This window comes from Saccopteryx leptura, chromosome 1, assembly GCF_036850995.1.
Source record: "Saccopteryx leptura isolate mSacLep1 chromosome 1, mSacLep1_pri_phased_curated, whole genome shotgun sequence".
Taxonomy (NCBI): domain Eukaryota; kingdom Metazoa; phylum Chordata; class Mammalia; order Chiroptera; family Emballonuridae; genus Saccopteryx; species Saccopteryx leptura.
This window is the reverse complement of record NC_089503.1, coordinates 351611809-351635067: the sequence shown is the minus strand read 5'-3', so window position 1 is coordinate 351635067 and position 23259 is coordinate 351611809. Positions and strand designations below refer to the sequence as shown.

Sequence of the window (23259 nt, the reverse complement as noted above, 5' to 3'; positions counted from 1 at the left end):
ACTACAAATAATTGTAGGTGTACTATATACAAATTTCTGAGAAATATGTTATAATAATTAAGTCAAATATTAAAGAAAAAAATATAAAGTCCAAGTGTGCTTTTATGATAATTAAGTGAAATAAATATGGCAAAATTAAATTTATTCTGACATTAAAAAACATTTTTAGCCTGGCCAGGCAGTGGCGCAGTGGATAAGAGTCGGACTGAGATGCAGAAGACCCAGGTTCAAGACCTCGAGGTTGCCAGCTTGAGCGCAGGCTCATCTGGTTTGAGCAAAGCTCATCAGCTTGGACTCAAGGTCGCTGGCTCCAGCAAGGGGTTACTCAGTCTGCTGAAGGCCCACGGTCAAGGCACATATGAGAAAGCAATCAATGAACAACTAAGGTGTTGCAACACGCAACAAAAAACTAATAATTGATGCTTCTCATCTCTCCAGTTCCTGTCTGTCTGTCCCTATCTATCCCTCTATCTGACTCTCTCTCTGTCTCTGTAAAAAAAACGAACAAAGCCCTGGCCAGTTGGCTCAGTGGTAGAGCGTCGGCCTGGCGTGTGGGAGTCCTGGGTTTGATTCCCGGCCAGGGCACACAGGAGAAGTGCCCATCTGCTTCTCCACCCCTCCCCCTCTCCTTCCTCTCTGTCTCTCTCTTCCCCTCCTGCAGCCAAGGCTCCATTGGAGCAAAGTTGGCCCGGGCCCTGAGGATGGCTCCATGGCCTCTGCCTCAGGCGCTAGAATGGCTCTGGTTGCAACACAGCGACGCCCCAGATGGGCAGAGCATCGCTCCCTGGTGGGCATGCCAGGTGGATCCCGGTCGGGCGCATGCAGGAGTCTGTCTTACTGCCTCCCTGTTTCCAACTTCAGAAAAAATACAAAAAAAAAAAATTTTTTTTATGTTACATTTTTTGTTATGCTTTTTAGAATTTGTAAAAAAGAGAGGTTAAAAAATTTTAAAATGACAAAAAAAGTTATCTTTTTATATATATAGATACATTCACAGTAAGATTTAGTAAATTCAGCAGGTCTCGGCACAAATGTGTTAAATTTTTTCATTCTTGTGTTTATGAGAAATTAAGATTTCATTTCTTATAATTACAAAAACCAAACATTAGTCTTTTCTTAAGCTTTCAAGTTTCACTTTCAAACCTTATTATCCTATTCAAAAGCCTAGAAAGTTTTTTAAATTGATTTTATTGGGGTGACACTGGTTAACATAATTATACAAGTTTCAGGTGCCCAATTCTACAACACATCCTTGTAGACCATATTGTGTGTTTACCTCCCAAGTCAAACCTTTGTTCATCACCATTTAACCCTCAGCCTAGAAAGTTTTAACAATTACATTTATGGCCTCTGAATGACACAATGTCCCACTAAAAAATTTAATTAACTAAACATTCTCTACATGTCAAAGGCATTGCCAGTTACTTTAGGTCTCAAATAAAACCTTTCAAGTTACTAAATAATCCCTATAAATCAAATAAATGAAACTTACTAATGTGTTGAACCTGAATTATTCTTCAGGAATCCAATACTACACATAAACTAAGATTTCATCTTAACCCAATATCTAAATCCATTACTTAATTATATATTTTAAATTGGAGTTATAAAACCTTTCTCTAATATGTTAAATTATCTAAAATATTACAGGAAAATAAAATACCTGTACCATGTATCTGGATTCCTTGTTTTCCAACCACTCTAAAGAATACAGGGTACAATTTGACCAGCTTTAACATATAGACATACCCAGAGGAACCTTCACTGTAATGAAAATAATGCACATTTCCATCATCCCTATGTGTTTCCTAGCATCTCTTTCCAATCCCTTCCCCAGACAATCATTCTCACTTTTCTATCACTATAGATACTAATCATATTCTAGGACTTTATTGTATACAGATTAACATAATTACTAATATTATGGTTTTAATTCTCTTAAAATATTTCTTTTATTTATTTATTTTTTTTTTTTTGTATTTTTCTGAAGCTGGAAACGGGGAGAGACAGTCAGACAGACTCTTGCATGCGCCCGACCGGGATCCACCCTGCACGCCCACCAGGGGCGACGCTCTGCCCTCCAGGGGGCGATGCTCTGCCCCTCCAGGGCGTCGCTCTGTTGTATCCAGAGCCATTCTAGTGCCTGAGGCAGAGGCCACAGAGCCATCCTCAGCGCCCGGGCCATCTTTGCTCCAATGGAGCCTTGGCTGCGGGAGGGGAAGAGAGAGACAGAGAGGAAGGAGGGGGGGTGGAGAAGCAAATGGGCGCTTCTCCTATGTGCCCTGGCCGGGAATTGAACCCGGGTCCCCCATACGCCAGGCCGACGCTCTACCGCTGAGCCAACCGGCCAGGACCTGTTTTTTGTTTTATAAGTTTTATTTTTCTTTTCTTTCTTTTTTTTTTAACAGAGGCAGAGATAGACAGGGACAGACAGGAACGGAGAGAGGTGAGAAGCATCAATAATCAGTTTCTCGTTGCGCGTTGCGACTTCCTAGTTGTTCATTGATTGTTTTCTCACATGTGCCTTGACCGCGGGCCTTCAGCAGACCGAGTAACCCCCTGCTGGAGCCAGCGACCTTGGGTCCAAGCTGGTGAGCTCTTTGCTCAAGCCAGATGAGCCCACGCTCAAGCTGGCGACCTCGGGGTCTCGAACCTGGGTCCTTCCGCATCCCAGTCCGACGCTCTATCCACTGCGCCACCACCTGGTCAGGCTTAAATATTTCTTTTTAATTTTCATATTTAGAAATTAAATTTAATGCGGTGACAGGGATCAATAAGAGTACACAGATTTCAGGTGAACATTTCTATAGCATTTGAACTATTGATTGCTTAAATAAATATATTTTTAAATTTAGATTTCTGCAGGATAGAAAGAGAGAGAGAGAAAGAAAGAGAAACATTAAGCTGTTCCTGTATGTGCCCTGACAGAGGATGGTACTGGCAACCTCTGTGCTTCTGGACCATGCTCTAACCAACCAAACTTTTCTACCAGAGCTTAAATAGTTATATACCCCATTCTGAAACTTCAAGGAAGTAAAAGATCTCCACACACTCACACACACATGACAATAACATGCATAGTTACAAGTATCTTCTTATATCAACTAAAGAACAATGATATCATTCTATGTCATTTTAGTTTGAGAAACAGATTCAGACAGAGATTTTTATGGAAGTGCTTCTCAAATTGGGTTCTTGGCAACACTGACAGGACCTCAAATTTCAATTTATACTTGCTACGTTAGTGACCCCATAAATTCCTGGGTAAACAGTTATAGAGTCCAGATCCTTAGGTTTCAGTTATATATCATCAGTTTTTCGTTGTGACACCTTAGTTGTTCATTGATTGCTTTTTCATATGTGCCTTGACCACGGACCTTCAGCAGACTGAGTAACCCCTTGCTGGAGCCAGCAACCTTGGGTCCAAGCTGGTGAGCTTTTTTTTTTTTGCTCAAGCCAGATGAGCCCGCGCTCAAGCTGGCAACCTCGGGGTCTCGAACCTGGGTCCTCTGTATCCCAGTCCGATGCTCTATCTACTGCGCCACCGCCTGGTCAGGCCCTTCTTAGGCTTTTAATTCATATTCTGTTTAGGTCTCAAGATGGCAGACCCTGTCAGAGACCTGCAAACTTCTCATGCACTTCCTTTTTTTTTTTTAGATTTTATTTATTCATTTTAGAGAAGGAAGGGTGATAGACTGAGAGAAAGAGAGAGAGAGAGAGAGAGAGAGAGAGAGAGAAGTGGGGAGGAGCAGGAAGCATCAACTTCCATATGTGCCTTGACCAGGCAAGCCCAGGGTTTTGAATCAGTGACCTCAGCATTCTAGGCTACAGCAGAGTGAGTGACCCCTTGCTCAAGCCAGTGACATTGGGCTTGTTCAAGCCAGTGACCACGGGGTTATGTCTATGAGCCCATGCTCAAGCCGGAGACCTCAGAGTTTCGAACCTGGGCCCTGTGCGTCCCAGTCTGACACTATATCCACTGTGCGACCGCCTGGGCAGGCTCTCATGCACTTCTTTGGCCAACAGAACTCCCGTGAGCACAAGGATGAGCCTGACTGAATTCTGGGGATCTCAGCCTGCGGGGTCTGGTCATGATATCCCAACTACTGATGGGAAAGTATATAGCTTCATCTCTCTGAGTAGCATTGATAAACAATGCTTTAAGTTGGACAGAGAACTCAAGAAATAGAAGTATAATTGTGTTAGAGAATTAAGGCATCAAAAAATTTAAGGAACTATCCCCTCTGATGTGCAAACCACACAGACCACAGGCTGTTGTTTGTGCTCAGCTGTCTTTGACAGGTTAAGGAAGAAGTTGGAAATGTGTTGGCCTCTTGGGAGGGAACTCACTGGTCAAGGTTCAGGAGGGAAAGGAAGGGGCTTAGCCCTTGAGTGCTTTTTTTACTCCTTGAGTTTTGCTCCGTGTGTGGGTGTTTAATTAGGTTTTCCATTTAAAAAGTTATTCCAACATCTCGGGAATGCTAAAATAGCCCCATTAGAACGGTCTGAAAAGTACCCCGGTCACCGAAACGATCTGTTTGCTTCTCCGAGGATATCGTCCTGCTGTTGGAGCTTCCCTACGGCTCTGGAGCTCCGCTCTCCTTCCCAGAGTGCGAGGAAAGAGGCGGGTCCAGACGGAACCCGCCCGCCCAGGAGCGCGCCTCTGCACCTGCGCGGTCTCGGGAAGAAGCCGGGCTGCGGAGTTTGGGAGGCAAGCCCGGAATCCAATGAGAAGGGCGGGGATTGGGAGGAGCTTGCAACAAGCCCTCGATATAAGGCCCAGCTGCGCCCTGGCGTCGGGCAGCTATAGCGCCGCCCCGTGGGAGGTCCGCCGCGGTATGGCCGCCCCCAAGCGCTTTCCCACGCTCGTGCAGCTGGAGCAGCGGGAAGGGACACTGTTCCAGGCGCTCGGTAGTAACACCAAGCAGCCCTACTGGTGCCAGTCCGAGCACCTGAAGAGTCCGAAGGCAGTTTACCTCGAGGCGTGGCTGGTGGAAGCGATCTTTGGTGAGCGGCCGCGCAGGGGAAGCCAACGCGACCCTCTTCCCCAGCTCCTACCCGCCGCGTCTCCCAGGCCGACCGTCCCTCAGAGCGAGCCTCTTCTGTAGCCTCGGCCGCAATCCACGACCCCCGCTGCCTTTTCCTCGGGTGGCCTCTCTTTCCCTCGCTCCTCTTTTCACCGCCTCTTTCCCTCCTGCGCAGGCCCGGGCGGAGAGCACATCCCGCACGTCGAGTGTGTGTCCCAAACCCTGCTGCGCGTTACCCAGAGGGAACCTGAAGGCGAGGCCGAGATTTTGATATTTGGTCGACCTTCTTACCAAAAAGATGTGTCCAAGCTGATCATGAACTTGGCTAACTATCACCGCCAACTCCGAGCGCAAAGTACGCGGGCGGAATGGAGAGGGAGAGTCTGGGCGGGCTCCTTGGGAGGGCTCCTGGTGTGCGCTCTGGGTGTGCCCCGGGAGCCGGGAGTCCGCCAGGAGCGGGGTTTCTCTTTGCAAGGGATCTGGAACACCAGACTGAACCCGTGCTCTCAGATTCCCGGGCCCGCCCCCGCGGCCGTGGAGAAGGTATTGGGACACAGGTGCGGCCTCCTTACGCTGGTCTTCTTCCAGGCTCAGAGAAGAGCGCTGCCCAGGAGACCGCGATCCAGAGGTCCCCCGCTGCCGTCCGGGAGGCGGCGACCCAGCGGTCCCCGGCTGGAGTTCGGGAGGCAGCGACCCAGCGGTCCCCGGCTGGAGTTCGGGAGGCGTCGACCCAGCGGTCCCCCGACGCAGCCCCGGAGGCGGCGACCCGGCGGTCCCCCGACGCAGCCCGGGAGGCGGCGACCCGGCGGTCCCCCGACGCAGCCCGGGAGGCGGCGACCCGGCGGTCCCCCGACGCAGCCCGGGAGGGGGCGACCCGGCGGTCCCCCGACGCTACTCAGGGGTCGGTTCCCAAATTCTGAAAACCTTGCGGAAGCGAGACCCCGGCCGGGCTCAAGTGGAAACTCCTATCTGTGTAGCCTTATCCTTCCAGGCCCCGCTTCTGCAGCAGAACTGGAGAGAGATGGTGTGGGCTGTTCTTGGTTTCCCTGCTCCCCACCCCCACCTTATCCCCGTCCCCCACGTTAAATGTTTGCAGACACGAATCTAAAAGTTGTAACAAAGAATCAAATTTCCCTAATAAAGAATCAAAGTTCCCTATGGCCTGTTAATTGGCAGGTAGAAGGGCAGGGGTGAGCACCTTCCTCCAGCAGCCAGGATCTGCTCTGTGCTTTTTACTGTGAGCAGGTGAGACCTGCTGGGTTTCCAGCCGACAGAAGCCGCAGTCTGCACTGACGGGTGCATCCCTCGTGTTCCCTAACCGCACACACCTGGTTTGGCCGAGTAAGAATCCTCACCGAGAAACCTCTCCAAACTTTCGGTGTTTCTACCAAGTGACATGGGATGAGAAAAACTGGGTCCCAGTCCTGGCTGCAGCAGGGTGTGTCCTACCGCGAGACAAACTCCTTGCTCCCGTGGGTAAGGGGAGGGGAAACTGGGAGAAAGCCAGTGCTGCTCCGATGTTGTCCTCAAGTCTAGCCTGGATCATCTGACTTCAATGGGGTTTGACTGAGACAAGCAGTGCTGGTGAGTCATAGTAACCAAAGCAACCAGATGTGGTAGGGCACTCTTTCTCACTTTTTTTCCTTAAGATTTTATTGATTTGAGAAAGGTGTGGGGAGGAGGCGGAAAGCATCACTTTGTAGATGCTTCTCATATGTGCCTTAACCCCGCAAGCCTAGGGTTTCGAACCCCCGACCTCAGCATTCCAAGTAGAAGCTCTATCCACTGTGTCACCACAAGTCAGGCTCACTTTTTAAAAATTGAAATATGGGCCCTGGCCTGTGGTTCAGTGTATAGAACGTTGGCCCCACATATGGACTCCCTGTTGGATTCCTGGTCAGGGCACACAGAAGAAGCCACCATCTGCTTCTCTCCCCTCTTCTCTTCATTCTTCCCCACCCACGACAGCCAGTGGCTCTGGTGTTGAGGATAACTCAGTTGGAGCCATTAGCTTCAGGTGCTAAAAATAGCTCAGTACTCCCAGCATCTGCCCCAGCTGGAGTTGATGGGTGGATCCTCATAGAAGTGCATGTGGGAGAGTCCATCTCACTATCCCCTCTCACCAAAATAAATAAATAAATAAAAATTGATGTTTGACATGTAGTGTACATTTAAGGTATTTAACATGTTAATTTGATACATTTATATATTATGATATGAATGCTACTGTAGCGATAATTAACACCCCTATCTATTGGATTTGGCTTCAGGATTCTGGCAGCTTGGACACCAGTGTTTGCTAGGAGGAGGCAAACTGTTAACAGCTGGGTGATGAGATGATAGAACAATAGCAAGCCCCAATCTTAGTGTTAGGTTCCCTTGACCTTTTTAAAATGAAAGTGTTCCTAACCTTCAAGACCGGGGGAGGGGTATGCCTATCACAGACCCTCCGGTTACCACTGAGAGATGATCGTTCCAATTTTAAATACCGGGGGAGGGGTATGCCTATCACAGACCCTCCGGTTACCACCGATAGATGATCGTTCCAATTTTAAATACCGGGGGAGGGGTATGCCTATCACAGACCCTCCGGTTACCACCGATAGATGATCGTTCCAATTTTAAATACCGGGGGAGGGGTATGCCTATCACAGACCCTCCGGTTACCACCGATAGATGATCGTTCCAATTTTAAATACCGGGGGAGGGGTATGCCTATCACAGACCCTCCGGTTACCACCGATAGATGATCGTTCCAATTTTAAATACCGGGGGAGGGGTATGCCTATCACAGACCCTCCGGTTACCACTGAGAGATGATCGTTCCAATTTTAAATACCGGGGGAGGGGTATGCCTATCACAGACCCTCCGGTTACCACTGAGAGATGATCGTTCCAATTTTAAATAAGCATTGTTATTATAAAATAAACATACAAAGCTGAATTTATAATAAATAGGTTATTATTTTTAGAAAAGACAAGAAAAGCCTCAGTACTTTTATTCAAGACTCAAAATCAATGGAGACTCAAAGTTTCTTTTTTAAGGAATTTGTGTGTGTGTGTGTGTGTGTGTGTGTGTGGCAGAGACAGATAGACAGGAAGGGGAAAAGATGAGAAACATCAATTCTTTGTTGCAGCTCCTTAGTTGTTCATTGATTGACTTCTCATAGGTGCCTTGACGGGGGGGGGGGGGGGGGGGGGGGGGGGGGGGGGTGTTACAGCAGACTGAGTAACCCCTTGCTCAAGCCAGCGACCTTGGGCTCAAGCCTTGCTCAAACCAGATGAGCCTGCGCTCAAGCTGGTGACCTCAGGGTCTCGAACCTGGGTCCTTTTGGAGACTCAAAGTTTCAACTGAGGCTACAGAGTATGTAACAAGACTCAGTGTTGTTTTCTAGCCCTCAAGTAGTACCCACATGAGCAGAATGGCAGGGAACATTCAGGAGTCTGTGACTATTCCAAAACTTTCACAAAAATACTTTACACACAACAGACAGACATGTCTGAGATAATTTTGTGGGAGAAAAAATGGTAATGTACATTAAACATCCTTCGTTGGAAAGAGCCAAGAAAAGGGAGGTTGAACTTTAACTAAAAGCATTTAGTTGTGCTGCCCTAGTGGGGTAGCTCAGCTAAAGCATGGTCCCCGTATACCAACGTTGCGGGTTCAATCCCTGTTCAAGGCACATACAAGAATCAGCCAAAGAATGCACAAATAAGTGGAACAAGAAGTCAATGTTTCTCTAAAATCACTAAAAGTTTTAAAAGATTTTGTTGTGATGACACAAAATTCTTTATGCATGTATATATATATTTTAAAGGTATTATTAGTCTTCTTGAAGCAGGGCATAAACCAGTGCCACCTGAGTTTCCACCCAGATTTAAGTCCCTGTCTTATAGACCTATCTGCCCTCTCAAATGTACTCTTACACAAAATTAATTTTAACATTTTAACTTTTACTTTTACATAATTGTTCATAGCTTTTCTTCCAGCAGTTGATTTTCTTCAGTGTGGGAGTACAAGTACACTTTAACGTTTCCGTACTGCTAGTTGATTAGTTTCCCAGATTTCTCAGTTACAAACTACTTACTGCATTGAATTTCTACTCACATCTTTGTGTCCATGTTGGAATATGGGATGGGGCAAAAGTAGCTTTACAGTTGTGAGTACACAAAACAGTTCATCCTTGTATTATTTTCCATACAAACAACTGTAAACCTCCTTTTGCCTCCATGCTGTTTCTTTTTTTAATTTTTTTTTAGATTTTATTCATTTTTATTAGAGAGAAAGAGAGAGAGAGAGAGAAACAGGGAAAGGAGCTGGAAGCATCAACTCCCATATGTGCCTTGACCAGGCAAGCCTGAGGTTTCGAACCTGTGACCTCAGTGTTCCAGGTCAATGCTTTATCCACTGCGCCACCACAGGTCAGGTGCCCCCATGCTGTTTCTATGGGAGTGTTTCCTAGAAGTGGAATTGCTGAGTTAAAGAACGAGCACCTTTAAAATTATTATACTGCCATCGCTGGCTGGTTGACTGAGTGGTAGAATATCCACCTGGCATGTGGATGTCTCGTGTTCAATTCCAGTCAGGACACACAGGAGAAGCGACCATCTGCTTCTTCCCCTCTCCCTGCTTCTTTCTTTCTTCCCCTCCAGCAGCCATGGCTCAATTAATTCCAGTGCATTGGTCCCAGGCACTGAGGATGGCTCCCTGGAGCCTCGCCTCCAGCACTAAAAATAGCTCGACTACAAGCATAGCCCCAGATGGACAGAGCATTGGCCCCAGACCAGACCCAGGTGGATCCTGGCAGCTGGGGCACATACGGGAGTCTCTCTACCACTCCTTTTTTCTATTGAAAAAGAAAAAAAATTAAAAATAAAATTGTTATGCTGCCAAAATGGCCATTTCCCACTACATGGTATGAAAGCTATTTTTGCTATACTCACCCAAACTCAATGTTACCAATCTGTTTTGTCCATACATGTCAGTTAATTTTTTTCCCAATATTTACCCCACTATTTTAACCATGTAGATTTATAGAAGGACAAGCCTCCTGTCACAGTTCAAATTGGCAGTTTGATCTTTGTTAAAACATAGAAAAATGATTGAGGAAAATATATATAGATGGCTTCCAAAAATATTGGTTTTAGTAAGGTACACTAGAGTGCTCATTTTATTCTTTAAACAACATGTACATTATATATGCACAGAAGCGTGTGTTTTACCAGTTAAAAGATAGTTAGATGGGAAGACTCCAGTAACTGAGGCCCAAGACAGTCAATGAAAGGTCATCAAAGAACAAGGGCAAAACCTACAGGAGTCTCGCCTGACCAGGCAGTGGCACAGTGGATAGAGCGTCAACTGGGATGCAGAGGACCCAGGTTTGAGACCCCAAAGTCGCCAGCTTGAGCACGGGTTCACCTGGTTTGAGCAAAAGCTCACCGGCTTGGACCCAAGGTCACTGGCTCGAGCAAGGGGTTACTCGGTCTGCTGAAGGCCTGCACATATGAGAAAGCAATCAATGAACAACTAAGGTTTCACAACAAAAAACTGATGATTGATGCTTCTCATCTCTCTCCATTCCTGTCTGTCTGTTCCTGTCTATCACTCTCTCTGTGTCCCTGTAAAAAATAAAAAAACCTACAGGAGTCTAGAAACAGTAATATTTTTTTTGGTACATATTTGCAGGTAAAAGATTGATGACTAGTAAAGAAGTTAGTCTGAAGTATTTGGTGAGGCTGACTAGAGGCAGCAAAGAAAAAAGTTCATTGTTGGCTGAATTTGTAGAAAATTTCTGAGTTTAGCTGTGGAGCACACATGACAGCCTGTCTCAAGGTTTTCCTCCAGCTCCACTTTAAGCCACCTTGACACTATTTCCCCTCATCGGAATTTCTCAACTCCACACTTTTGATCAAAACAAGGCCTTTGTATTTATTTTTTTACAGAGACAGAGAGATAGATAGGGTAGATAGGGACAGACAGACAGGAACGGAGAGAGATGAGAAGCATCAATCATCAGTTTTTCCTTGCGACATCTTAGTTGTTCATTGATTGCTTTCTCATATGTGCCTTGACCGCAGGCCATCAGCAGACTGAGTAACCCCTTACTCAAGCCAGTGACCTTGGGTCCAAGCTGGTGAGCTTTGCTCAAACCAGGTGAGCCCGCGCTCAAGCTGGCAACCTCAGGGTCTCGAACCTGGATCCTCTGCATCCCGGTCTGATGCTCTATCCACTGCACTAGCGCCTGCTCAGGCAAAAACAAGGCCTTCTTAAATATGACTCAGAGTGGGACAAAACAGAAGAAATCATGTGACTCCTCACCGAGGACACAATATGATTTATCTGGTATTTTTGCAACTATATCTCTCTCCTAGATCTAACCATATGGAAACATCAAAAACAAAAGCAGGATTGTAAATGAGAGAAAGAGAAAACTGCAGACAGTCTGGGAACAGTGAGTACTGCTTATACATTTTGAGGGCAGGGTAAACTGGTTGACAGAACACAGTTTAGTGTGGGCATGCTGTCTTTGTGCTTACTAAAGAATACAATTTCAGTTGTTTATGGAGTCTGGAAAATCTCAATATAGCTATGGAGCATGTGACAGGCTATCTCTGTTATGTCTGCCTCTGTACTTTTATTCATACTACAGATTTAGTTAACAGACATCTGCACTGTTTACCTTCATCAGAATTTTCCACTAGACACCTAGGAAAACTTTATTTACAGCCTTCTGAGTCCTTCTGAAGCACCTGTATAATTGGTCTTAAGGACATTGACCCTACAGCATCACCCCCCTTTATTTGTACTTTTATAAAATGTTTGATTGTAGAGAGAAAAAGAGACAGGAACATTGATCTGCTCCTCTCTGTGCCCTGACCAGGGATCAAACCAGCAACCTCTGCAAGTCAGGATGATGCTTACCAAACAGGCTATCTGGCCAGGGCATCACCACTCCCTGTAAAAAGTGGTTGTGATTATAATAGAAATTGTATTGAGTTTTTAGATTAACCTGGGAAGAATTGACCACATCTGGCAACTCTCAACTTTGCTGTCCAAGAACGTAGTGTCTCCATTTATTCAGTTGTTTTACCTTCCTCTCTCCTTCCCTCTTTTGTCCTTTTCATGTTTATTCATCGATATTTCAATTAAAAAAATAAAGTTTCTATATTTTACCATAAATAAAATTTTATTAATATGAAATAGAATGTAGTGAGTTAAGATTTTTATAATCCCTAAGGCAAATAAAAAAAAATCACTTAAACAGTAATTAAAATGTACATGAAAATTTAACACAAAATCATGGAGGAAAAGAATAAAATAAGATGATAGGAAAGAAATAGCAAATGGCAGGCACAAATCCAATTATATTGACAATTACATTACAATTTGAATGGACTAAATCTTCCAATCAAAAAGCAGAAATATTCCTGTCCTGGCTGGGTACTAGGTTGGTTAGAGTCATCCCTATATGCAGATTGTGGGTTCCATCCCTGGTCAGGGCACATAAATAGATTGATGTTTCTCTCTCTCTCCCCTTCTTCTTTCTCTAAAATTAATAAATTATTATTATTTTTTAAAGCAGAGATGTTCTGGCCCTGGCTGGTTGGCTCAGTTGTAGAACATTGGCCCATCTGTGGAAGTCTTGGGTTCAATTCCCCATCAGAGCACAGAGGAGAAACGGCTGCTTCTCCATCCTTCCCCACCTCCCATTACTCTTTCTTTCTTCCCCTCCCACAGCCATGGCTCAAATGGTTGAGCAAAGTGGGCCCTGGGGCTGAGGATGGCTCCATGCCCTCAGCCTCAGGCACTAAAATAGCTCAGTTGCCAAGCAATGGAGCTGTGGCCCAGCCACAGAATATCACCTGGCAGGGGTTTGCTGGGTGGATCCCAGTCAGGCCATGCAGGAGTCTGTCTCTGCCTCCTCACCTCTCACTTAATAAAAAAAAAAAAAAGAAATTAAAAAGCAGAGATATTCCAATTAGATTTTTTTTCCTTTTTTTTTCTTTTCTTTTCTTTTTTTTTTTTTTTTTTTTGTATTTCTCTGAAGCTGGAAACAGGGAGAGACAGCCAGACAGACTCCCGCATGCGCCCCACCGGGATCCACCCGGCACGCCCACCACGGGGCGACGCTCTGCTCACCAGGGGGCGTCGCTCCGTAGCGACCAGAGCCACTCCAGCGCCTGGGGCAGAGACCGAGGAGCCATCCCCAGCGCCCGGGCCATCTTTGCTCCAATGGAGCCTTGCTGCAGGAGGGGAAGAGAGAGACAGAGAGGAAGGAGAGGTGGAGGGGTGGAGAAGCAGATGGGCGCTTCTCCTGTGTGCCCTGGCCGGGAATCGAACCCGGGACCCCCTGCACGCCAGGCCGACGCTCCACCACCGAGCCAACCGGCCAGGGCCCAATTAGATTGTTTAAAACAGTTTCAAAGACTACCTTTTATATTATTCTATTTATATTAAACATTCAAAAAAGTTAACTTTGTAGAGACAGTAAACAGATTGCCTAGGCTGAAGATAGTAATGATGATTGACTACAACAGACAAAGAAAACTTCTGAGAGTGATGGATATATTCTAAAACTGGTTTGTGGTGGTGGCACAATTTTATAGTATGTAAATTTTAACCAATTAAGCAATTAAATTGTTTAAAATTGCAGTGAAATAGCATTAATACCCAAAGTTTCTAAAATGAAAATTCTGGGCCCTGGTCAGGTAGCTCAGTTGGTTAGTATTGTCCCAGTACACTGAGGTTTTCAGTTTGATCCCTGGAAAGGGCACATAGAAGAATCAACCTTGGCCTGACCTGTGGTGGCGCAGTGGATAATGCATCGACCTGGAAATGCTGAGGTCGCTGGTTCGAAACCCTGAGCTTGCCTGGTCAAGGCACATATGGGAGTTGATGCTTCCAGCTCCTCCCCCCTTCTCTCTCTCTGTCTCTCTCTCTCCTCTCTAAAAATGAATAAAGAAAAAAAGAAAAAAGAAAAAAAAAGAATCAACCACACATAGTAAGTGTATAATTCAACCACATATAATGAATGCATAAACAAGTGTAACAACAAATTGATGTTTCTCTTTCCCTTCTTCTCTCTAAAGGAAAGTCAATAAATAAAAAAATTTAAAAAAAATTCTGACTGTGGACATAGAACAATTAGAAGTCTGATACACTGCCAGAAAGAATGTAAATTGGTTCAATCACCTTGGCAATTTGAATTTATGCACATGCTATAACACAGCAATTCCGATCTTTCATACATATTCAATAGAAATGCATATGCAATATGTATGCACCAAGTCATGTACAGGAATTTTTATAGCAGCACTATTCATTATAAGCCCCAAAAGGAAACAACCAAAATGTACATGAACAGAATAGGAAACTAAAGTATAGTTTATTCATACAATGAACTATAACTACACTAAATCTTACCATTCCGTTTGTATTTCAGTCAGAATAGCAGTTACCCTTTGGGAAGGTGCAAATGGGGGATTCTGGAGTGCTGGTAATGTTTTCTCTTCTCTGGGTGTTGGCTAAGTGAATGTGTTCCCTTTCTATTGTTGGATGAATCTTCACACTTTGGAGGTGCCTGTTTTTGTATGAATGCTATGCATCAACAAACCACTCATTAAAATAGAAAAAAATATCTGAAGTTGTGGTAAGGTATTTAAAGGCACATATAGGCAGTGACGTTTTGGGTAATTATTTTAATACTTTATACATTGCCTTAATTTTTTTTAGATTTTATTTATTCATTTTTACAGAGAGGAGAGAGAGAGAAAGAGATGGAAAGAAGGGGGAGGAGCAGGAAGCATCAACTCCCATATGTACCTTGACCAGGCAAGCCCAGGACTTTGAACCAGTAACCTCAGCATTCCAGGTCAATGCTTTATCCACTGTGCTACCATAGGTCAGGCTGCCTTATTCTCTTTTTTTTTTTAATGAAAAATATATTTTCTTTTTTTTTTTTACAGAGACAGAGAGAGAGTCAGAGAGAGGGATAGACAGGGACAGACAGACAGGAACGGAGAGATGAGAAGCATCAATCATTAGTTTCTCTTTTTTTCTTTTTTCCTTTTTTAATTTAAATTTTTTTTATTATTATTATTATTTTTTACTTTTCCGAAACTGGAAACCGGGAGGCAGTCAGACAGACTCCTGCATGCACCCAACCGGGATGCTCTGCCCATCCGGGGCGTCGCTCTGTCGTGACCAGAGCCACTCTAGCGCCTGGGGCAGAGGCCAAGGAGCCATCCCCAGAGCCCCGGCCATCTTTTTGCTCCAATGGAGCCTCGGCTGCGGGAGGGGAAGAGAGAGACAGAGAGGAAGGAGGGGGGCAGTGAAGAAGCAGATGGGCGCCTCTCCTGTGTGCCCTGGCCGGGAATCGAACCTGGGACTCCTGCACGCCAGGCCGATGCTCTACCAACCAGCCAGGGCCAATTTTTTTTTTTTTTTTACGGAGACAGAGAGTGAGTCAGAGAGAGGGATAGACAGGGACAGACAGACAGGAACCGAGAGAGATGAGAAGCATCAATCATTAGTTTTTCGTTGCATGTTGCAACACCTTAGTTGTTCATTGGTTGCTTTCTCATATGTGCCTCGACCATGGGCCTTCAGCAGACCAAGCAACCCCCCACTGGAGCCAGCGACCTTGGGTTCAAGCTGGTGGGCTTTTGCTCAAACCAGATGAGCCTGCGCTCAAGCTGGTGACCTCGGGGTCTCGAACCTGGGTCTTCCGCATCCCAGTCCAATGCTCTATCCACTGCGCCACCGCCCAGTCAGGCGAAAAATATATTTTCTTACAGTTCTAATGGCTGGAAGCCCAAGATCGAAGTGTTGACAAGTACGGTTTTTCCTGAGGTCTCCCCTTGGCTTGCAGACAGCTGCCTTTTCACTGTGTTCACATGGTCATGTCTCTGTGCGTGCACCTGTATCCCAACCTGCTTTTTATTTTTTTTCTTATTGCCATTCTGAGGTACATTATTGACTTCAATGTCTTTAAGGTCTGTAATATAGCTTTACTATTGCCAACTTCCTGTAAATTTCTACAGAACCACATTCAGGTAAGCAGACTCATTGGCTGAACTTACATTGCTTTATCTAAAACTTTTCTAAAATTGATTTTAGAGAGAGAAACATCAATTTGTTGTTCCACTTACTTGGGCATTTGTTAGTTGGTTCTTGTATGTTTCCTGCCTAGGAATGGCACCACAACCATGGCATATTGGAATAATGTTCTAATCAACTGAACGACCCTGCCAGGGCTCTGCCTTATTTTTAAAAATGTTTAACATGGCCCTGGCAGGTTGGCTCAGTGGTAGAGCATTGGCCCAGCATGTGAAAATCCTGGGTTCGATTCCCAGCCAGGGCACACAGGAGAACCTGCTTCCCCACCCTTCCCCCTCTCCTTTCTCTCCGTCTCTCTCTCCTCTTCCCACAGCCAAGGCTCCATTGGAGCAAAGTTGGCCCAGGCGTTCAGGATGGCTCCCTGGCCTCTGCCTCAGGTGCTAGAATGGCTCTGGTTGCAACGGAGCAATGGTCCAGATGGGTAGAGCATCGCCTCCTGATGGGCATGCCAGGTGGATCTCAGTGGGGCACATGTGGAAGTCTGTGTCTCTGCCTCCCTGCTTCTCACTTCAGAAAAAAAAAAATTAACATGTATGTTTATCTTCAGAAAAATCAATAATGCTTTTATTTTGAATGTGGTGCTAAAGATTATTTTATTTTAGTAACGTGATTAAAGTAATTGTCCCTCAAATTACTGTGAATTCTTCACAAATTAAAAGGTTTATTCTAATTCCTCTTTAAAAGAAATCAAAATAAGAAATGAGTCTAAATTTTGCTTCACAGAACAATAAAAGCAAGTGGGAAAGTATAGTGTAAAGGTAAGAATTTGGATCTTAGCCCTGGCCGGTTGGCTCAGTGGTAGAGCGTTAGCCTGGCATGCAGGAGTCCTGGGTTTGATTCCCAGCCAGGGCATACAGGAGAAGTGCCCATCTGCTTTTCCACCCCTCCCCCTCTCCTTCCTCTGTCTCTCTCTTCCCCTCCCGCAGCCAAGGCTCCATTGGAGCAAAGTTGGCCTGGGCGCTGAGGATGGCTCTGTGGCCTCTGCCTCAGGCACTAGAATGGCTCTGGTTGCAACAGAGCAACATCCCAGATGGGCAGAGCATCGCCCTCTGGTGGGCATGCCGGGTGGATCCCGGTCGGGCACATGCGGGAGTCTGTCTGACTGCCTGCCTGTTTCCAACTTCAGAAAAATACAAAATAATAATAATAATAATAATAATAATTTGGATCCTAGAATCAATATTTTGGCCCAAATTTCACGCCTCCCTACATATTAGCTCTGTGATGTTACCAAGTTTATTTAAGCACCAAACATCCTGCTTAGGCACTTGGCAGAGGGCCTGGTATGTGATAAAAGTGCTAGTAAATAAACATAGAGCTAACATACCCTGATTTCAGAAAGGTAGAATGACAGAGCAACTATACTTTTTAAATATTAAAAGGTTATGAAAGTAGTAAAAATACTGTATTATCACATGGATGAAAGGGAACACAGAAATGCCATATCAGATGTTGTATTAGTTTGCTAAAGCTGCCATAACAAAATAACAAACTGGGTGGCTTAGAAAACAGATATTTTCTCAAAATTCTGGAGGTTACAAGTTCAAGATCAGGATGTTAACAGGTTTGGTTTCTTCCCAGGCCTCTCTCGCCAGCTTGCAGATGGCTGCCTTCTCGCTGTGTCCTCACAAGGTCTTTCCTCTGTGCTCCACCTATCTGTGTCCATGTTTCCTCTTCTTATAAACACACCGAGTCACTTGGTAAAGGCCCACCCACACAACCTCATGTTACCTTAATTACCTCTTTAAAGGTCCTATATCCAAATGTACTCATATTCTGAGATAATGGGGGTAAGGAGTGCAGGATCATTTAGCAATTTAATTTTGAATAATTGGGGGAAAGTGGGATGAATTTTAAGCATAACCCTCTTTCTCCAAATAACAGTCCAAAATGTTCAATGGTTTTGTAGAAATCCCACTAGGAAAAACCTGTAGAAATGTTTATCAAATTACTAAAGAATGAGAGAAAGCAGGAGGTCCTAAGCCTAAACATAAGGCATAAGGATGAGGGGGGAATCACAGAGAAAATAATAATTGCATTAACTACAGACAATAACAATTTTTCATAAATGAAGAGGTAGAAATAATGGACCATTATTTGTTAAAAAATCTTATACAGGTAATAAAAATACTTATATTCAGATTTCAAAGGATGATAGAAATGAAGAAAAATGTAAAAGCATTTTATATAAATGTGAAGCAAAGTAGGAATGTGGGGAAAATGGCTGTTGGGCTTGCTCACCGGTTTACGGGCTGCAAGCACTTTCCTGATGGGTGCGTGGGTGCGCGGCAGCGCCAGGTGTGTGTGTGGTCTACGTAAGGCTGCCTGCTGGTGCTTTCCCTGGGCAGCGATTCTCCCAGATCGCTCTCCTGCCACCGTGAGGTGCGGTTTTCCCTGCTCCCCTGCCCTTACTGTGAATAGCAGATTTCCCTTTGCTTATTAGTTCTTTCCCTTTCGTTGTTTATTTGCTCGCCTCCAATAAATGGGAATGGCCCAACGCTTTTCCACTCCACAGTTCCTCTACCGTCTGCTTGAATTCAATGTGAACCTGCCTGGGCTCAACCACCAGCATTACAAGGGACAAGAGCATTATCACTTATAATCAAAGAAGCAAATATTTTTAAAGACGTGTGCGTGTGGCCTGACCAGGCAGTGGCGCAGTGGATAGAGCGTCCGACTGGGATGCGGAGGACCCAGGTTCAAGACCCTGAGTTCGCCAGCTTAAGCGCGAACTCATCTGGTTAGAGCAAAGCTCACCAGCTTGGACCCAAGGTTGCTGGCCCGAGCAAGGGGTTACTCGGTCTGCTGTGGCCCCTGGTCAGGGCACATATTAGAAGGCAATCAATGAACTAAGGAACCACAACAAAAAACTGATTGATGCTTCTCATCTCTCTCCGTTCCTGTCTGTCTGTTTCTATCTATCCCTGTCTTTGTACATAAATAAATAAATAAATAAAAGACGTGTGTGTTTCAAAACCCTTAGTTTTTAGCAAACAACCTTAATTCATCCTAGCTTGATGCCCGTGTTGGTGGCCAGAGCTGTTTCATGCCTGGGCACATAAAAACCCTTCCAAACAGCTAAAATCCTTTACCGATAAGGGGTAAAGAAATCTCATGAATTAAATCAACTCAAACTGTGTTTGAAACCACAGAGCTCTTAGCAACCTCTCCCCACAAGAATTCTGCTTTCTGAAAGTGGAGATGGCAAGTGTTTGGGGCTATTTACATAAACTATTCATAGAATTGTAACCGGTAATGGGAAGACAAAGCAGCCAGTGCACAAATGTCTGGGGAATCAGAGGAAAAGGAAACAGGCATCCTGGGAACAGAACATCATCTGTCAGCCAAGCTGCCCAGGACCCCAGCTATTCTCTGGTGAATCGCAGTGCCAGTAGAATGCATACTGATGGCCTCAGCTTTCCTGTTGGAACACCTGCACATGTGCACAGAAGGAGGCTCCACTCCAAGAAGAAACCATACATTGGGGCTACTCTGTGCTACTTGGTCCAAAACAGCAGTTTCAAAGTGAGATCCTTACAGAAGAATCATTGGCATTACTTAAGAGCTTCTTAGAAATGCAAATGGACCCAATGTACCGAATCAGATTCACTTGAGGAGTCAAACTGTTTTAGCAAGCTCTTAGAGTGATTGTTACACACGTGAAGCTTGAGAACAAATGATGCAAAACAAAACCCCATCTTTGCTTCCTATGCCTGAGTGCTTGACTGTGACCATAAAATTAAAAAGTGCCTAACCTATGGTGGTGCAGTAGATAAAACATTGACCTGGAACACTGAGGTTACCAGTTCAAAGCCCGGGGCTTGCCTGGTCAAGGCACATATGGGAGTTGATGCTTCCTGTTCCTCCCCCCTTCTCTCTTTCTTTTTTCCCTTTCCAAAATGAATAAATTTTTAAAAATCTTTTAAAAATTATAAAAGGGTTAGTAGTTTTAAAATGGTAGAAACTACTACCTATCAGGCTTTTTTTTTTTTGTATTTTTCTGAAGCTGGAAACGGGGAGAGATAGACAGACTCCCGCATGCACCCGACCGGGATCCACCCGGCACGCCCACCAGGGGGCGACGCTCTGCCCACCAGGGGGCGATGCTCTGCCCATCCGGGGCGTCGCTATGTTGCGACCAGAGCCACTCTAGCGCCTGAGGCAGAGGCCACAGAGCCATCCCCAGCGCCCGGGCCATCTTTGCTCTAAGGGAGCCTTGGCTGCGGGAGGGGAAGAAAGAGACAGAGAGGAAGGAGAGGGGGAGGGGTGGAGAAGCAGATGGGCGCTTCTCCTATGTGCCCTGGCCGGAAATCGAACCCGGGCCTTCTGCACGCCAGGCCGACGCTCTACCACTGAGCCAACCGGCCAGGGCCCCTATCAGGCTTTTACCTACACCGCACATCAGGATACGCATGAACAGTCAATATTTTGTAAATCTGTTTAATTTTAAGTGAGCAAAGATCTTTATGCCATTGAAGAAAAAGGAAATTAATTTCTTTACTATGACAGCACTCACATTTACATCAAAACAAATCACTATCCATCAAGGAAAAGGAAGTAAGAATGCTGCAACTTAAGGATACTTGCTTCTTTTGAACTTTAGTAGCAGAAGAAGGTCTGTTCTCATAACGCTCCTGAAAATATTCACGCAACAGGAGGCTGGAGAGTCTGGAGACCTGATGCACGGGCCTTCAAGAACTCCTCAAGTTGTTTCATCTTCTCATCTGGATAAGCAAAAATGCTCAGTTTCTAATTACTCTGACATAGTGGGGGGGGGGGGGGGGCGGCGGTGCTGGCAACATCATTTCTCAGGGTGAAGGTTCTGAACTTCAGATGTGGAAAGAGTGGTGAGGTTGGCATGGGCAGTGATGGGCCTGAATGTGTCAGATCTCAGCTTAACACCCCCCATCTACTTGGACTCCTCATTGAGGGATACTCAAGGGCTGCATGCAGCATATTGGAGTTGGAAAACTGCAGAAAGAACTGGGAAGGTAAGCGAGGCTGTAAGAAAGCCAGGTACAGCCAGGTGCTTCACCTGTGGCTCCCTCCACATGCAGATTTCAGAGACCCCCACCTCGAGCACGTTGTTCCCGGTGCCGCGCTGCCAGGCTCAGGAGCCCGCCCTTCACCCGATTTTGTACACGGGGCTGTCCGAAGACGGTGACTTCAACTAAGTTCCCAGAGTTTATTATATCCACCGTCAGCAGGACCTGGTTCATCCACTCTATGTCCGGAATCGTGGCTCGGTCGGAGCCTACACAGGGAAAGAGAGACTCAGAGGGGCCACATGGTCGAAGGTCAGGAGGAGCTGGATTTGCAGGGAACGTGGTCCCGGGAAGGGAAGAGCTGGAAGCTGACATCATGGGATCAAATGCAGCCCCTGAATTTGGGAAAGGCTGCAGAGAGCTGCCCTGCCCGGCCTCACGCGGGAGGCACCGGGCCTCCCGCACACCCGGCCCGCTCACCGAAGATGGAGTCAGCCAGCCACGCCTCCAGGGTGAACACCCACGGGTCTCTCAGTTCCTGCACCGGAAACCACCAGGGCCGGGTGCGGAGCCGCGGGGGTGCGGGTGGGGGTATCCTCAGCTGCGGGTCTGGGGACGGGGCAGACGGCCATTGAGATTCCTGGGCCCCGGCACCTGGCTGGTCGGCCATGCCAGGACCAGCAGACCAGGAGCGAGACCGCATGGCTCCTGCTCAAGTCCAATAAGACTCAGCAGCCCGTGTCCCCTTTGTGGTTTCCCGCCAGCCCCGCCCCTTCCGGCAACTAACACGGGGCCACGGGCCGAGGAGGCGTGGGCGCTCCCTGCTCTGCATCTATCGCCAGGACTTCCCTGTTGACCTTGAATGAGTATATATTTGGCTCCAGCTGGGTCTCAGAGGTGCCCCCTGGTCATCTCCACCAAATAAGGCTCCTGCTCCTACCCAGACCTGACTCACAGTGTGATTTGAATTGACAACTTTGTTGAATGGATTCACTTTCACTGCGCGGATTAAAGTTTCTATGTTACCTTCCAGAAGTAGGTAGGTAAGTAAATCAGGCTGAGGATAAGCTTGTTAAATCTACATTTTTCTCTCTTGTATCCCTGACTAAATAGATACTACATATTTTAAAAATTCTTGTGGGGCCCTGGCCAGTTGCTTCAGTGGGTAGAGCATAGGCCCAGCGTTCGGATGTCCCGGTACCATTACCAGTCAGGGCACACATGAGAAGAGACCATCTGCTTCTCTCCCCTCCCTTTCCCACTTCTCTTTCTCTTCAGCCAGTGGCTGGATTGGTTTAAGCTTCAGCCCTAGGTTGGTTCTAGCGTAGGCCTCAAGCACTGAGGATAGCTTAGTTGATTCCTGCACCAAGCATTAACCCCAGATGGGGCTGCTGGGTGGATCCCAGTGGGGGCTCATGCTGGAGTCTCGATCTCCCCTCTTCTCACTTAAAAATAAACAAACAAAAGAACTTTCTAGCTAAAGGCGAGTCATGGCAGGCAGTGGTATCCTGGCCAGGTATCTTTCCTGGCAAAGGTCAATCTTTAACTGAGCCTGTTTATTGTCTTTTATGCATCTACCATAACATACCTTTGGAATATCAGGGTAATTTCCTTTTTTCCAGACCCCTCAAAACTCCTCATTGTTTTTTTATTTGTTTTGTTGAGTTTTTTTTGTTTTGTTTGTTTTTTTTTTACAGGGACAGAGAGAGAGTCAGAGAGAGGGATAGACAGGGACAGACAGACAGGAACGGAGAGAGATGAGAAGCATCAATCATCAGTTTTTCGTTGCCATTGTGACACCTTAGTTGTTCATTGATTGCTTTCTCATATGTGCCTTGACCGCAGGCCTTCAGCAGACCGGTAACCCCTTGCTCGAGCCAGCGACCTTGGGTACAAGCTGGTGAGCTTTTTGCTCAAGCCAGATGAGCCCGCGCTCAAGCTGGCGACCTCAAGGTCTCGAACTTGGGTTCTCCACATCCCAGTCCGAAGCTCTATCCACTGCGCCACCACCTGGTCAGGCAACTCCTCATTGTTATTGTTATCATGCTAATTGTAAACTGCTACCTATCCTATACCCACAAAACCTTAGAAGTTATGTATCTATTTCTTTTACTTTTTATCTAATCCC

At 45.9% G+C, this 23259-nt stretch overlaps 2 protein-coding genes and 1 non-coding gene across 3 annotated transcripts; 1 reads left to right on the top strand and 2 right to left on the bottom strand.

Moving 5' to 3' along the window:
* Positions 1-4838: 4838 nt before the first annotated feature.
* KHDC3L (KH domain containing 3 like, subcortical maternal complex member) lies at positions 4839-6094 on the top strand. The gene is made up of 3 exons (XM_066361363.1): positions 4839-5007; positions 5203-5382; positions 5616-6094. The coding sequence occupies exons 1-3, from the start codon at positions 4839-4841 to the stop codon at positions 5945-5947; spliced, it is 681 nt and encodes a 226-aa protein (XP_066217460.1). The 3' UTR covers positions 5948-6094.
* Positions 6095-15976: 9882 nt separating this feature from the next.
* On the bottom strand, positions 15977-16102 carry LOC136389904 (small nucleolar RNA SNORA33). The gene has a single exon (XR_010748457.1). It is a non-coding gene; the product is annotated as a small nucleolar RNA SNORA33 (small nucleolar RNA).
* Positions 16103-19087: 2985 nt separating this feature from the next.
* On the bottom strand, positions 19088-21874 carry OOEP (oocyte expressed protein). The gene is made up of 3 exons (XM_066359032.1): positions 21612-21874; positions 21221-21400; positions 19088-20870 (listed from the first exon to the last, which is right to left on the bottom strand). The coding sequence occupies exons 1-3, from the start codon at positions 21832-21834 to the stop codon at positions 20791-20793; spliced, it is 483 nt and encodes a 160-aa protein (XP_066215129.1). The 5' UTR covers positions 21835-21874; the 3' UTR covers positions 19088-20790.
* Between the last annotated feature and the right edge of the window lie 1385 nt (positions 21875-23259).